This window comes from Chiloscyllium punctatum, chromosome 44 (assembly GCF_047496795.1).
Source record: "Chiloscyllium punctatum isolate Juve2018m chromosome 44, sChiPun1.3, whole genome shotgun sequence".
In the NCBI taxonomy this organism is placed as follows: Eukaryota; Metazoa; Chordata; class Chondrichthyes; order Orectolobiformes; family Hemiscylliidae; genus Chiloscyllium; species Chiloscyllium punctatum.
The window spans coordinates 62131853-62148384 of NC_092782.1; the positions used below are offsets into that span (position 1 = coordinate 62131853).

The 16532-nt window shown below is 42.6% G+C and overlaps 1 protein-coding gene across 2 annotated transcripts in view; it reads right to left on the reverse strand.

Moving 5' to 3' along the window:
* The window catches only part of dclre1c (DNA cross-link repair 1C, PSO2 homolog (S. cerevisiae)), a 53058-nt gene that overhangs the window by 4428 nt on the left and 32098 nt on the right, over positions 1 to 16532 (reverse strand). For both annotated transcript variants that reach the window (XM_072563072.1, XM_072563073.1), the window contains 4 exons: positions 16188 to 16289; positions 15850 to 15986; positions 4410 to 4464; positions 2582 to 2670 (listed from right to left, as the gene is read on the reverse strand). In XM_072563072.1, coding sequence (XP_072419173.1) covers positions 2582 to 2670; positions 4410 to 4464; positions 15850 to 15986; positions 16188 to 16289 — 383 coding nt within the window. The remainder of the gene's footprint in view (positions 1 to 2581; positions 2671 to 4409; positions 4465 to 15849; positions 15987 to 16187; positions 16290 to 16532) is intronic.

Below are 16532 nucleotides of genomic sequence, written 5' to 3' on the forward strand. Positions count from 1 at the left end.
TCTTTGAAGGAATGGCCTGCTTCCAAACTAGGGATTCTAATTCTAACTAGGAATTGTTACAAAATTAACAAGGACAGGGTTATTGCTGAGTGAAGATAGTTTGCCAAAGCTTTTCAGCTTGCACTCGTTAGGGCAATTTGCAAGAAAATGTAAAGAACAGCATTCGTTCATAGAACATAGAAACGTACAGCACAGAACAGGCCCTTCGGCCCACGATGTTGTGCCGAGATTTAATCCTAATGTAAAATATAGTAACTTAACCTACACACCCCTCAACTCACTACTATCCATGTGCATGTCCAGCAGTCACTTAAATGTCCCTAATGACTCTGCTTCCACCACCACTAGCAACGCATTCCATGCATTCACAACTCTCTGCGTAAAGAACCTACCTCTGACGTCTCCTTTATATCTTCCTCCTAATATCTTCAAACTATGACTTCACGTATCAGTCAATCCTGCCCTGGGGAAAAGTCTCTGGCTATTGACCATATCTATTCCTCTCATTATTTTGTACACCTCGATCAGGTCTCCTCTCTTCCTCCTTCTCTCCAGAGAGAAAAGTCCGAACTTATTCAACCTCTCTTCATAAGGCAAACCCTCCAGTCCAGGCAGCATCCTGGTAAACCTTCTTTGCACCCTCTCCAAAGCCTCTGTCTCTTTCCTATAGTAGGGCGACCAGAACTGGACACAATATTCCAAGTGTGGTCTCACCAGGGACTTGTAGAGCTGCAGCAAAACCTTGCGGCTCTTAAACTCGATACCTCTGATAATGATAGCCAAAATACCATATGCTTTCTTAACAACCCTAGCTACTTGGGTGGCAACTTTGAGGGATCTATGTACTTGCACACCCAGATGCCTCTGTTCCTCCACACTGCCAAGAATCCTATCTTTAATCCTATATTCAGCATTTGAGTTCGACCTTCCAAAATGCATCACTTCACATTTATCCAGGTTGAACTCCATCTGCCATTTCTCAGCCCAGCTCTGCATCCTGTCTATGTTGCACTGCAGCCTGCAGTAACCCTCTATACTATCGACGACACCTCCAACCTTTGTGTCATCTGCAAATTTACTAACCAACCCCTCAAACTTCTCATCCAAGTCATTTATAAAAACTACAAAGAGCAGAGGCCCAAGAACAGAGCCCTGCAGGACCCCACTCAACACTAACCTCCAGGCAGAATACTTTCCATCTACAACCACTGTCAGCCTTCTGTCAGCCAGCCAATTCTGAATCCAGATAGCCAAATCACCCTATATCCCATACTTCCTGACTTTATCAATGAGCCTACTATGGGGAACCCTATCAAATGCCTTGCTGAAGTCCATATACACCACATCCACTGCTCGACCGTTGACCTGTCTTGACACCTCCTCAAAGATCTCAGTAAGATTTGTGAGGCATGACCTGCCCCTCACAAAGCCATGCTGACTGCTTTTAATCACATTATGCTTTGCCAAATAGTCATAAATCCTATCCCTGAGAATTCTTTCCTCAACTTTGCTGACCACAGAAGAGACACCGACTGGTCTGTAATTGCCACGGATTTCTCTATTGCCCTTCTTGAAAAGTTCAGTATGAGAAGAGAATGCTGATTACAAAATTGCTACAGTGGGACAGAGGGATCTGCATATCTTGGTACGTAGAGTCATACAGATGTACAGAACAGAAACAAACCTTTTAATCCAAGTTAATACATAATGATTAGGAAGGCAAATGGAATGGTTTATTGCAAAGGAGGGATGTTCTACTGCAGCTCCACACGACCCTGGTAATATCTGCAAATATTTTATATGATATTGGTTTATTTTATAAAGAATACAATTGCAGTAGCAGTTCAGACAGGGCTCACGGACTAATTGTTGAGATGAAGGACTTAGGAAGAAAATTGAGCCCATACCCGGGAGCTTAGAGGAGTGAGAAGGGATCTGCTTTTCATATCAAAGATCCTAAAGCTGACTGGACAGTGTGGAAACCCACCGGATATTTCCTCTTTTGGAAAGAATAAAGCTGGGGACAATAGTTTAGCAATGTAAGGTTTCCGTTTTAAGCGGAAGAGTGGGGTATGGAATTTTGTTCCCCAGAAAGCAGTGGAGGCTTGGTGATTAAACTTATTGAAGGTGAAGCTAGGTAGAGTTTTGATGGATAAGGGATTTAAGGAGTGGAGTAGGCTGGGGATGGGGTGGTTGCAGACAGAAAAGTGGAGTAGAGATCACAACCGGATCAGCCAAGGTCTTCCTGAATGTTGGAGCAGACATGAGCAGCCAAATGGCCTATTCCCAAATTCTTGGTAATGCTGTTACAATTACACTCCAGGTGTTGTCAATTCTCAAATAAAAATCCTTTAAATTTTTATATTGTAACTAAAATACTCGATATTTGACTATTTTCCACTATAGTGAAATTTCCAGTTCGATCTTTTTCTTGTGCTGATGAAAGTCAAACCTTGCAGGACTGAGTTTGTCAAATTCTGACTGGACAGGAAATTCTCAAATAAAGAAAACCATGACAACTCTTGGTGAGAAACAGCCATTTACTATGAACACTGGAGAGCTCCTCACATGCTTTACTTACATCTCCTTGACATCTTCAAAACTCCGGCCCATAGGCACAACATTTGGGTGAATATTCACGGGCTGTATGTGCGAAAGAAAATCTATGACCTGAGGGAAGAGAGGATAGAGAAAGAAGAAGAAAAAAATTATTATGGACCAGACCAGACACCCTCAACATATTTTAAAAAGGTAACCCAAACCCTAACATCTTCTTATTTTAAAGGCAAATGTGATGTGCTGTGTTCCAGGTGCAATTCGACTGGTCAAATTACTCAATGTTAAGCAAAACGTGATTTAATCACTGTAGTTAAAATACAACAAAAGAAAAAAGAACTTTGAATAACTTACATCAATTGAAAAGATGAACTAAATAATAGATACTGTACCTATTACCAATTAACTATTCCAATACAGTAACACCCCATAACCACACCCCATGGCAAAAAAGGGAAATTCAGAAAAATAGGTTTGTTCACCCAGCAGCAAGGAGAAACCCCAGCTTCTAGCTATGACTGAGGGGGTATAAAAAAAGGTTTTTATTTCTTTGAAACTCCAGCAGCTTCTGACCTGTTGACCTTCCAACAGCAACTGCTTAAAGCTAAACCTAAACACAACTAAAAAAAAACTACAAATGCTGAATTGTGAGAGCTGGTCACACCCATCCAGGTTGTTTCTATTGTTCTAACTTTAAAAAAGCCTAAGGCTTCCCAAGCTGTTTACCACAGACTGCTCGTTACCCCTACAGTCAGTTCTGAAACAACACGATAGTTCCATTCTCGTGTGATCTCACTTTATAGGAAAATCGCTCAATAGCCTTACCATTTTAACTAATGGGGCCAGAATCGCATTATAGCCAATGTAGGTAAGGAAAGTTCGCGTTCTACAAATAACAGTCTACATTCTTCAAAACACATTAAAGCCAATTTGTGTTGAAGAAACACCCTTTATAGCAAAACCAACTGCTGTTCAATCTTTCTCTTAAAAGAAACAAGTACAAAAAACCCCTTTTAAATCCACAGCATTGTCACAAAATGAAAGGAAGGGAGAGATGTAAAGAGAAGACAGAGTGTACAATAAAGAAGGAGTTGTGCAAAGAAGCCAAAAGAGGGCAAGTGGAAAAAATAAGAGAGAGAAATGAGAAATGAGGAAAATGAGAGACAAAGGAGTGAGAGAAAGAGAGAATGTAGTGAAAAATGAAAGCAAAAATATTTACTAAGTGGAAATCTTTCCCTCCCGAGTCGACCATCTGCTTAAGGAATTATATGTGTGCACCAGCTTTTAAAATGAAACAATTTTCTATCAGACTGTAAGACAGATTTTCCCGTCACTTCGGTAGATTTTGAGTGATTCTTGGACAGAGTAAAATCAAGGCACTGACCACTTTGCAACTACCCATAATGTGACCTTTACCATATTAATAGGAAGGGGACGATCATCAAACAAAGATGGGAATAGAAATGAATTAAGATGAAACATTTAGTACATAAAACCTCAAAACATGAAACAAAACATTTACTGTGGGTAAAAGAAGAGATTTACCTTTTTAAAATTCATCTGTGGTACGTGGGTGTCACTGGCGCAGCCAGCGTTTATATCCATCTGTAATTGCCCAAAGGGCATTAGAGAGCCAGGTGGGTACTTCCTGACAATCACCAATGTTTTCATGTTCATCGTTAACCTTTTTATTACAGATTTTTATTGAATTCAAATTTGCTGTGGCAGGATTTGAACCAGAGTCTCTAGGGTATTACCTGGGGCAAGGGACGGGGCAGGGTGGGGGTGGGGGTGGGGGGGTTACCAGATTAATAGTTTAATGCTATTACCACTTGGCTGTCACCTCCCCTTACCTCACTGAAGGACGAATGGAATGAGAAGCAAGCTCTGTATGAACTCTCTCCAGTTCTGAAATAAATAAGAAATACAATCCCTAAGTCAGAGTTTGTGTTTTTAAAAGTAGAGCCGTGTTATTGATTTCATCGATTGCTTCAATAATTCACATTTTTTCAATACAGTTCAAACATACTCAATACTGTCACCCTTCATTGAAGGCAAATGAAGTGGTTTAATTACCAAGTTCCATTATCTCATGTGTATAGTTTCTTTCCCTTTTTCTTCATTCATTCATGGGATCTGGGTGTCACTGGCTGGGCCCAGCATTTATTGTCCGTCCTTAGTTGCCCCTTGAGAAGGTGAGGGTGAGCTGCCTTCTTGAATCATTGCAGTGCTGTAGGTTGACCCACAATGCCCTTAGGGAGGGGGTTCCAAGAATTTGACCCAGCGACACTGAAGGAACGGTGATATATTTCCAAGTCAGGATGGGGAGTGGTTTGGAAGGGGACCTTGCGGGGGAAGGTGTTCCCATGTATCTGCTGCCCTTGTTCTTCTAGATTGAATTTGATTTTATTTATTGTCATGTGTAGTCTGTTACAAAAATATAGTGCAGAGTGTTGTACAGTGTCACAACCCTCCAGCACCATCTTAAGACACAAAAATAAAACCAAGCATAGAATATAAAAAGACAGAAAAAGAAAGAAATAAAGAAAGAGTATTCAACTTTACAGCCCTTCTTATGAAGCGTTACACCATGGTCCAGGCGGCTAGGCACGAATCCGCTTCACCACGCCACTGGAACAGAGGTCCCCATTCTTCAGTCATCACCACTGTGTCCCCTCGATGGACCTGGACAACACAGATGCCACCAAAGCAACTTGATACCACACCAGCCCAAACCCAACTCTGTCCCCACCACGAGCCTGCTTCAGGTCCACCTCCCCAATGCAACTGGTGCCAATGCCACCGAGCCCCACACTGGGCCCAAACCCACCTCCATTTGCCTACGCTGGGCCCAAACACACTTCCACGAGCCCTTGCTAGATCCAAACTCACCTCCATGAGCCCGTGCTAGGTGCAAACTCACCTCCATGAGCCTGGCTGGGCCCAAACATACCTCCATGAGCCTGCGCTGGGCCCAAACACACCTCCACGAGCCTGCGCTGGGCCCAAACCCACCTCTACAAGTCTGCGCTGGGCCCAAACGCACTCCATGAGCCCGTGCTGGGCCCAAACTCACCGCCATGAGCCTGCGCTGAATGCAGTCGCTGCTGGGAACCTAAACTCACGCCCGTCCCCGCCATCACGAGTCTGCACGGGGCTTAACCACTGTCGATGTTGTCACTGCGACTGAACTCTTCAACAAAAGATAAGTGACATAAACGAGAAACAAACGAGAGGGGGAAAAAAAAAAGAGAAAAGAAACGAAAAGAAAAGAGATGGAATAAGATTGTGAATGGCATGGATAGAGCAGAAGGTATGAGGCCTTTTCCCAGGGTGAGGGGGTCAGTTACTAGGGGGCCAGTTACTAGGGGGCACAGGTTCAAGGTGCGAGGTTGGGCAGGGGTTTTAAAAGAGATGTGAGAGGCAAGTTTAACTCAAACGTGTGGTGCGTGACTGGAACGTGCTGTTAGAGGAGGTGGTGGCAGCAGCAGACACAATAGCAGCATTCAAGAAACTGCTGGACAAATACAGGAATAGGAAGGGAGTAGAGGGAAATGGATCCTGTAAGGGAAGGCAGTTTCAGTATGGAAGGGCAAAATGTGGGAGTGCTTGGTAGGCAAAAGGGCCTGTTCCTGTGCTGTATTGTTCTTTTTGAAAAGAAAAGCAGAGAGAGCAGACAAGCCCCAGGCTGAGAAGCCCTACTCCACCACCATCTTACCCGAAGATTGTGGGTCTGAAGAGCATTATTGAGATACTGCAGTGCATCTTGTAGATGGTACACACTGTAAGATCAAAAATACTTCTGTGTCTTAGTTCTAAATGGCTGAGTTTGAGGCTATGTCCTCTAAATGTTGCAATTTTTTTCTGAATAACAGCAGGATTTAATATGGATAAGTAACCATACACTTAGAAAGACAGAAAACAGGAGCAGGAAGACGCCATTCAGCCCCTTTGAGTCTACTTTGCCATTCAATAGAGTCTTGACCGAGCATCCAACTCAACAACAACAACAACAAAAGACTGCTCCCAATTTTTCCTCCACATCCATCGATCCTCTTAACCCCAAGGATGGAGTGTAGTCTGATCAGGTGTAGAACCCAAGCAATGCACAACACAGGGGATCATGACAATCCTTGCCACGTGCCAGGATTAAAGGTGGTGAACCTACTTTCAGTGAGTATGATCGGTGAGAGGTAAGGGTAGCAGGTGGGTGGGCGCTCGGGGGAAGGAGACAATTTTGTGCAAGGTTGGCTGGAGCGTTGGGGAGAGAAAGGATGGGTTCAAGTCAGAGAGAGCGGGAGTAGTATTGTTTGAGATTGAGCTGGCTGCAGTGGAGTCTTGCTTCCTGACAGCTCCAGCCTCAGCATGAAGTACCAACAGCCAGGACTTCACGGGATCCACTGAGAAGAACATAAGCCCACTCTGCCATTTAACATGATGAAGGCTGATCTTATCCTCGTCTCAACCACACACACTCTCCTGCCTGCTCCCCACTGTCGTTTTTTCCACTTTTCATCAGAAACATCTATTTCTGTCTTGAATCTGTTGATGGATTCTTCCTCCACTGTCCTGGGAATCAGTGATTTTCACAGATTCATGACCCTTTAAGAGAAGTGCCTTTCCTCATCTCAAGTTTGAACCTAGGCAAAAATGAGGGCTGCAGATGCTGGAAATCAGAGTCTAGATTCAAGAGTGGTGCTGGAAAAGCACAGCAGGTCAGGCAGCATCTGAGGAGCAGGAAAATCGACATATTGGGCAAAAGCCCTTCATTCCTGATTTTCCTGCTCCTCGGATACTGCCTGACCTGCGGTGCTTTTCCAGCACCACTCTCATCTAGACTCAAGTTTGAAACTACCTCCTCTCACTTTATGAGTGAAATGGGTTGGGCGCTAAACAAAATAGGTTCACTAAAGGGACCCTCCCTGAATGGCACCAACAATTCTTTTAACATCCTTTGGTTATACGAAGATCTCTTTTAAACACTTCATGCCAAGGGTAGTATGAGTGACAATGCTGCACTCCCTCTGCACTGCATGGAGATGTCAGCATTGTTCAATGTGTTCAGGCTTTAAGTCAAAGTTAAAACTTTTCCCAAGTCCACCAGCTTCATGAGCAATAACAACAAACTATTGACCAAATATCTCTACAGATGAGGGTCTAAACCATGGATCCTTTTATTTTGTGACATGAAAGATTGCTATAACAGGTGCTACAGTCTGTTAACCAGAATAGGTTGGCTTTAACCACATGGGGGAATAGTGCTGAATGTTTTGCTTGTTTTGTGGTAATTAAGATTTTATCAGGAGTGTTATACATGGTTTGAAATTGGCTGTGTAATTTATACTAGCATTTAGTTACAGCATCTTGTTGTTATTTTAAGTTTTATTGTTGTATGAACACTGTTTAATTCTGTAAATGCTGCTTTTTGATTAGGTATGAAGTGATCAGGCAGATTTTTGAGCAGTGGTTTTCTTTAAAATTCATGCCAGGAATACTTCCAGTAACAAGCTGTTTTTAAACACTGCTTTCTCTGCTCATAGCCTGCTGTCCACTGCTCACATCTGCATCAGCAAAAATAATAGTTGCAGGTTTGGGAGGTTTTCAGCAATGTAGGAAAATTGTAAACAAGACTATTTAAAGCAAATTTCTGCTCACACCAGTGTGGAGGCATGCTACATTTTGTAGATTATCTTCAACTGCTTTGGAAAGTAATGCATCAGACACAATAATTTTACCACAGTAATTCTTCCACACAAGGAAATCTGCAGAATCATTACAGGCTAGTCAAAGAGATATATAGTATAGAAACAGACTCTTCAGTCTAACTCGTCCACGCCAACCAAAATATCTTAAACTAATCTAGTTCCATTTGCCTGTGTTTGGTGCGTATCCCTCTAAACCCTTTCTATTCATATACCCATCAAAATGCCTTTTTTTATAATATATTTTTATTAAGAAAAAATAGATTTTTAAATATTACAATAACTACAAAACAATGCAATTCAAAATAGTACAAAAATAGTCCAAAACTAAACCAAAATAATAAAAAAAATCCCCAACCCACCCTCCTATACGAATGTATAAACATATATAGAGAAGTATAAAATTAAACAAAAACCTAAACTAGCTATTTAACTAAATAAATAAATACCTAACAACAAACAAATAAATAGTAATAACTCAGCCCAGCCAAACAAAACACTCATACATTCACAGTTCCTCCTCCCTGGATATTGGACTCATGAAACACAGTCGTTACGGCTATATATATGGCTATATATATAGTGTGGCAGATAAATCTGTGTCCAGGTATTTCAAAATGTGTTGCCATGTCTTGTAAAAATTCTCAGTTTTGTGGTGTACCATATTTGTGAGAAAATCCAGGGGAATATGCTCCATAACAATCTTCCGCCAACTCGACAGGCCTGGGGGGGTTTTATCGGATATCCAACCTAGCAAAATAGTCTTCCTTACACAGAACATAAGAATATTGAAAAGTTTTGCCTTATGTGCGTTTGCAGGACATATAATGGGTAGGCCCAAAAGGAGAGAAATAGGGTCCTTCTCCATCCCTACACCTAAAAATCCGCTCCATTGCACCCACCACAGCGCTCCAATATGTTTGAAGCCTGTCACAAGACCAAAGACAATGGGTAAGAGTACCCATACAGATCTTGCACTTGGGACATGCTAAGAGACCCCTGGTTTAAATTTTGACAAACGGTCTGGGGCTAAGTGGACCCTGTGGAGAATCTTCAACTGTAAAGCATGGGTCCTGTTGCAAATTGATATCTTCCTTGCATTCTCCCAAATATCCTCCCATGCCTCTGAAGAAACTTCAACACCCAGCTCTTTCCCACATATTGCAGAGTCGATCAGACTCATCTGAGGTGGCACCCCCAATAGGTGATATAGAGTACTGACAGAGAGTGTACTCGTAGCCCTTGGTACCCCTCTTTCTATGTCAGATTTGTAGGGATCAGTCAAAAATGTGTTTTTTTTAAAAATAAAGTCCCTAACTTGAAAAAAAGAAAGAGGTCTCTATTAGGTAACTCGTACTTCTGTACTAACTGATCAAAGGACATTATTATATCTCCCTCAAATAAATCACCCATGCAAGATATACCCCTAGCTGCCCAACGTTTAAATCCTGAATCTATCATACCCAGTTGAAAACCCGGCATACCCACTAAAGATGTAAACAAAGATGTTTTGCCAATATTACCTTCCCTCTGCCGAATTGCCCTCCATGCTTTAACAGTATTGATGACTATTGGGTTATGGCAATATTCCCTAACTGTCCTCACCTTGTCCAAAAACAGCTAACTACTAAGGGGGCACCTTGCCTGGGAGACTTCGATATCTCGCCATATTGAAAGAGGGTCCCCACAAACCCAATCACTTAAGCAGGTCAAAAGCGAGCTTAATTGGTAATTTTTAATATCCGGAAGGTCTACTCCCCCCAATCTGTGAGGCAACTGCAGTTTGGCTATCCGACCCAACCATGAGACTGGAAGTGCCTCCCATCTTTGGAGATCTTGATTAATTTTTTCAAATAATTGAGTAACATTGGCTTTGAACAGCCAATCCAGAACTGGAGTAATGAATATGCCCAAATACATAAATCCCCCCCCCTGTGACCACCTAAATGGGAATCTATAGTCACTCTCAAGGGCCAACTCTTTCGTAAGACCACCCATAGGCATAGCCTCTGATTTAGCAAAATTAATCTTATACCTTGAAAAAGCGCCAAACGCGTGAATGCATTGTATCGGGCAAGGCACTGAGACTGCTGGATTTGTCAAGAAAATTAGAACATCGTCTGCATACAGCGAGATCTTATGTAATTTTGACCCCACTTCTGGAGCTGATATATTGAGATCCCCATGAATGGCCTCTGCCAACGGTTCAATCACCAACGTAAAAAGTAATGGTGAAAGGGGACAGCCCTGCTGGCTGCCCCTAGAAATATTAAAATTGCTTGATTGTACCCCGTTGGTAATGACCGCAGCGAGAGGTACACTGTAGAGAACCTTTACCCATCTTATGAAAACTTCGCCCAGACCAAACCGGTCTAGAGTATAGAAAAGGTACGGCCACTCAACTCGGTCAAATGCCTTCTCTGCATCTAAAGAAATCACCAATCCCTGTATTGACTGCTGTTGGCATGCTTGAATTATGTTAAGCAGCCTCCTAACACTATTGGAGGATCTGCGACCCTTTATGAAGCCTATCTGATCCTCTTTAATAATAGAAGGTAACACTGTCTCCAGCCTTAACGCAAGAGCCTTAGAGAGGATCTTAAAGTCCACATTTAAGAGCGAGATGCGCCTGTACAAAGCACAGTCTTCCGGATCCTTCCCTTTTTTAAGGATAAGTGAAATATTGGCCTCTCTCAGAGATGGTGGGAGACAAACATGACTGTATGAATCATTGCACATATTCAGCATCAGGCCTGACAGTATACTTATAAATTCCTTATAGAATTCACTGGGAAGTCCATCAGGACCGGGCGCCTTTCCACTCTGAAGCTGCCTCACAGCTTCCTGCCCTTCTTGCTCTGATAATGGGGCATTGAGAAAGGACTGTTGTTCGTGAGTCACACCTGGGAGCTTCAGATCTCTAAAAAAGGATTCCATTTTGGCCTGCCCCTCCTTACAATTCTCAGACTGATATAACTTAGAGTAGAATCTCTGGAACGCCACATTAATCTTTTTAGAATCACATGTTGGGTTCCCAGACCCTTCCCTAATCGCTGTAATGGTTTGTGGGACACTTCTCTTTCTGGCAAGGTATGCTAAGTATTTGCCTGGCTTGTCACCATGCTCGTATAAGCTTTACTTTGCAAAAGCCAGCTCCTTCTTTGCCGTCTGCGTGAGCACGGAATTTAGTGCAGACCACAGTGCTGTAATCCTCTATAGTTTGACCAACGAGGGTCTGTCAAAATAGGCCTTCTCGGCTGCCTTCAACCGTGCTTCAAGGAAACGTTGCTGCTCACCCTTCCGCCGCTTCCTACTTGTGGAATATGAAATAACTAACCCTCTGGCATAAGCTTTGGCAGTTTCCCAGAGAACAGATGAGCTATCAACCGAGCCTATGTTGATGTCTAGGAATGCCTGAAATTCCCTAGAGAAATACTCCACAAACTTGCTGTCCATGAGAATAAAGGGGCCCATTCGCCAGTACCTTGAATCCACTGTAACATCTTTAATTTTAACCATGAGGTACACTGGAGCATGATCAGAGATGGCAATATTACCAATCGTACAGGATGCTACCAGATCCAGGGTTACCGCAGGGGTCAGAAAAAAAAATCAATCCTCGTGTGACATCTATGCGGATTGGAGAAAAACGTGAAATCCCTACCTGTAGGGTGGAGACACCTCCAGACGTCCACCAACCCTAATTCCCCACACAAACCCAATAACTGTTTAGTTTGTGCAGAGGGTATCGAGGGACCTTTAGGCAACCTGTCTACTGTGGGGTCCATGAGGCAGTTAAAATCTCCCCCTATAATGAGGTTCCGAGACTTGAGACTTATCAGTTTAGAAAACGCATCGACCAAGAATTTAAGAGGATGAGCTGGGGGACAAGAAACATTTAAAATGCCATATTCTTCCCCATTTATCAAGGCATTACGAATTACAAACCTCCTGCATTTGTCTTTAACACATTACAACAATTTAAATGAGAGATTTTTCCTTGCCAATATAGCCACTCCCCGACTTCTGGTATTAAATGATGAAAAATAAACTCGGTCAAAGCCATTCTGCTGTAATTTCAGATGCTCCTTGTCATCCAAATGTGTCTCCTGTAACAAAGAAATATCCACCTTCTCCTTTCTAAGACTCAAGAGTATCTTCTTCCTCCTAATTGGTGAGTGACTTCCCTTGATATTCCAGGTACACCATTTAATCAAATCATTAGCCATAATCTTCTGCAATTACATTTAAATTCCAGAGAGGAGGAACCCGAACCACAAATTGCTGAGCTTTAGTGTCGCGTGGTCCACCAAATATAAAAACTACATAAACTAAAACCACTACATTTAACAAACATACAAAATTATTAAAAATAAAAAACAACAAAAACCTGAAAACAAACCAACATATAAAGCGCCAATAGTGCTGAGTAGGGGAACTCACCCCCTGCCCGGAGGGGGCAACTACCCGTCCTGAACTGCCCATAAACAGGCATCTAACCATCTCAACCACCTTCACTTCTCCCAGCTAGAGCCGCATCGCCAAGCACAAGCTAAAAAGAATAAACACCCCATAGAATATCAATATTAATTTTAAAAATTCTTTTATAAAAAAAGGGAATAAATACCCCACCCATCCTTTGGTATGTCCTAACTTAGAAATTTAAAATCTACATCCTAACCACCGCCAGACATAGTTTGAACCAAATTATTACCAATAGAGGAAACAAAGGGGGACAAAAAGCTCCAACCGGATTTCCTCCATTTCTTTTACAGAATGATAAACGCATACCCAAGCAACGATATTTATACATACTACAATTGTTTAAATTAGGTTAGTTTGTCCACAAAGTCTCTTGCTTTCTCCGATGTGTCAAAGAGATGCATGGAATCATCTAAGATGATCCGAAGCACTGCCGGATATCTCAGGGAGTACTGAATTCCAAGCTCCTTCAATCTTCTCTTGACACCATCATACGATTTTTGTTTCTGGATCACCGCCATTGAAAGGTCCTGAAAAAACATGATCTTAGACCCCTCGTAAATTAGGGCCTTTGGATCCTTCCCCTGGAGTCTGGAAGCCTCCATGACTCTCTCCTTATCCCGGTAATGATGGAACCGCACCAGGAAAGGACGAGGACGTTGACCCAGACCCGACCTCCGCGCTGCGACCCACTGAGCCCTCTCTATCCTCAATCCTCTCATGCCAGTCTCCAAGTCAAGGAATTTCGGAAGCCAATCTTCAACAAATTCCGCAGGCCGCTCACCTTCCTTACCCTCAGGCAGACCGATGATCCGAATGTTTTTTCTCCTGCCCCTATTTTCATGATCATCCACTTGGTCATGCAAATTATGAACCTGCATCTTCAGGGCTTGGATCTCTTCCTTGAATGAACTGGCATCAGCTTCCACCACTGTGACCCTGTGCTCTACCCCATCCGTCCTCTTCTCCAGGTCTCCCAGCTGCTGCTCATGCTTCTGCAGCATGAGAGAGACTGGAGCCAGCTTCTCTTCAATCTGTTTCCCCAACATCTCACAAGGTTTCGAGAGCTGGTTCACCAGGTCCTGGAGAGTAATTGGCTCCAAGGCTGCTGCAAGCTGAGCTGCAGGCCCGGTCTCAGATGCTCCTCCTCCCTTTTTAGGCATTTCTGGACAGCTGAAAATACAGGTAAGGCCATTTTTAAATGTTTCTTGGGGCTCCACAATCTTTCCAACGCCCCAAGAAATCCTGATGACCTGGGTTGGGTGGGTTAAAGGACCGTCCTGCTCCTGCTGCAATGCGAAGCTCTGCAGTGTGATCTTCTCAGATCGCCGCCATCTTAGATCCCCCCGAAATGCCTTTTAAATGTAGTAATTGTACCAGCTTCCACCACTTCCTGTAGCAGCTCATTCCACCATCCTCTGTGTGAAAAAGTTGCCATTTAGGTCCCTTTTAAATCTTTCCCTTCTCACCTTAAACCTATGCCCTCTAGTTTTGGACTCACCTATCCTGGAAAATATGACCTTGCCTATTCACCCTATCCATGCCCCTCATGGTTTTATAAACCTATATAATTTATGACGTCCACTCTTTGATCCCACTGTATAACCATCAACAATCAGCAGTTCTTTCTACTGCTGCCAAAGCCACATCATAGTCTTTAAAAATATAAATTCAATCTTGTCTGATCAAAATATCTGCAAAGGAACCTCATAACTACTCAAAAAGGATATAAGAGATTAGAAGAGCTGAAGATCCAGTACTGCAAACTACAAGCTGAATATCAAATCATTAATAATCAGCTGAATTTCAGATTCATTAAAAAGACTGTAAACACAATAAATAGGTATATTGAATCTGAAACATTAACACCATTTCTGTCTTCACAGATGGTGCTGATGTTAAGTTTCTCAGGCACTTTCTGGTTTTATTTCCGATCTCCTTCATCTGCAGCTTTTTACTTTAACGTGAATATTTTAGGTTTGATTATTTGTTATTCCAATTCTCCTAAATGAGTTGTTTTTCTTTGTGGCAGTTGTTGAGGGTAAAGGGAACAAATTGTGCAGATCCAATGTCCCTCTATTCTGCTGGGAGAGGTACTGCTCGGACTCGGAGAGACTCTGGGTGAGCTTTTTGTTCCTGCCCGAGTACATTGCTGTCAATGATGCCTCAGTTAATGACCAGGCTGAGCTCAGCAAAGCAGAGCAGCCTGAACTAGAGGCTATTTGGTCCATACAGCAGATTATTGTAGACTTGACAGACCAGCCATCTACATGGGGTGGGCATATTGAGAGCCTTATGATAGTTTATGAACCAGGAATCATCTGCATTTCATTTCCGTGAAGTTCCATATGATGTGTACATGGGAGGAAATTAATCAATCCACAATGGAATGCTTCAATGTTACTCAATAAATATTCCCTCCCTTCACCACTGACACATTGTAGTATTGTGTACCAACTACAAGATGCACAGCAACTTACCAAGGCTGCTTCAGCAGCACCTTCCAAACCTCTACCACTTAGAAAAACAATGTTAGAAAATGCATGAGAACACAACCTACTGAAAGTTCACCTCTGAGCCACTTACCATCCCGACTTGAAAATACATCATTGTTCCTTCAGTGTTGCTGGGCCATAAAGATGTACAGCATGGAAACAGACCCTTCGGTCCAACCGGTCCATGCCAACCAGACATCCCAACCCAAAGGGCATTGTGGGGCTACCTCAAAGCAGCAGCTCAGACCACCTCATCCAGGGCAATTAAGGACAGGTAACAAATGCCAAACTCAAAAGCAAACACCCACATTCCATAAGCAAATGAAAAGTTGCTTTCATTGGATGTGGGGTTTGATCTGACCTCTGGTGCAGAGGTAAAAATAATAAATGAAAAGTAGAGTTGGACCAGGAGAGTAACATGTGAATAATTTTGGCAGAAAAAATTGAATGCTTAGATTGTACGACATAGTATTTAAAATATTAAAGACTACACAGAGCAAGATCCTGAACTTCTTCCTTCAGCCAGTCTTCGATACATCAAGGTCATACACAAGTTCCTTCCAATAGTGTTCATTTGGGTAACACAGATGTGGTAATACATGATGCTGTCATACCTTACAATTACACTCGACTTATTTGTCCTTTCACCGAACCACATGGTGGAGGGTTTAATGCTGATAATACGAAGTGGAGTCCCATCTTTTGCTGTAATGCCACAAGGGAGTCGGTTTCCACGAATAAAATCCTCATCCTGGTGAGGACATCAATTGGGAATTTACAAATTGGGACCATTTTGTTTAAAAGGATTGTGACAATTAAGATTAGAGTTTTGAAGCAACTAGAACAATACAGAGTGATGATACAGTACCTTACAAAATTTGCTCACAAATCAGGAAGTGATCTGTACAGCTGCAACCGGTTAACGATTAAAAAGCTGATGAAATAACCGTACCTTGGGGTGTCTACATGCGTGAATCTGCGTTGATCTGTCTGTGGTGACATGATGTAGAATTTCAGGCATATTATGAAACATATCCAGCTTGTTAAGATGAACCTGAAGGTACAGAAAGATTCAGACAAGAAACACTTGAGATGGAGGAGGCTGATTGTGCTGCCATTTGTCTGAAAAGGCAGCCTAAGGTGAATGGTCCAGATGAGCACAGTCCCAAACTTCACCTCCACTGAGCAACCTGCCCCAGGAAGGGTTGATGTACCACTCTGACTTATTATCATGTTCGATGGGAGAGGTTAGTTTGTAGGCAAAAAACAAAAATATTTAGTTATGGGAAATTCACCG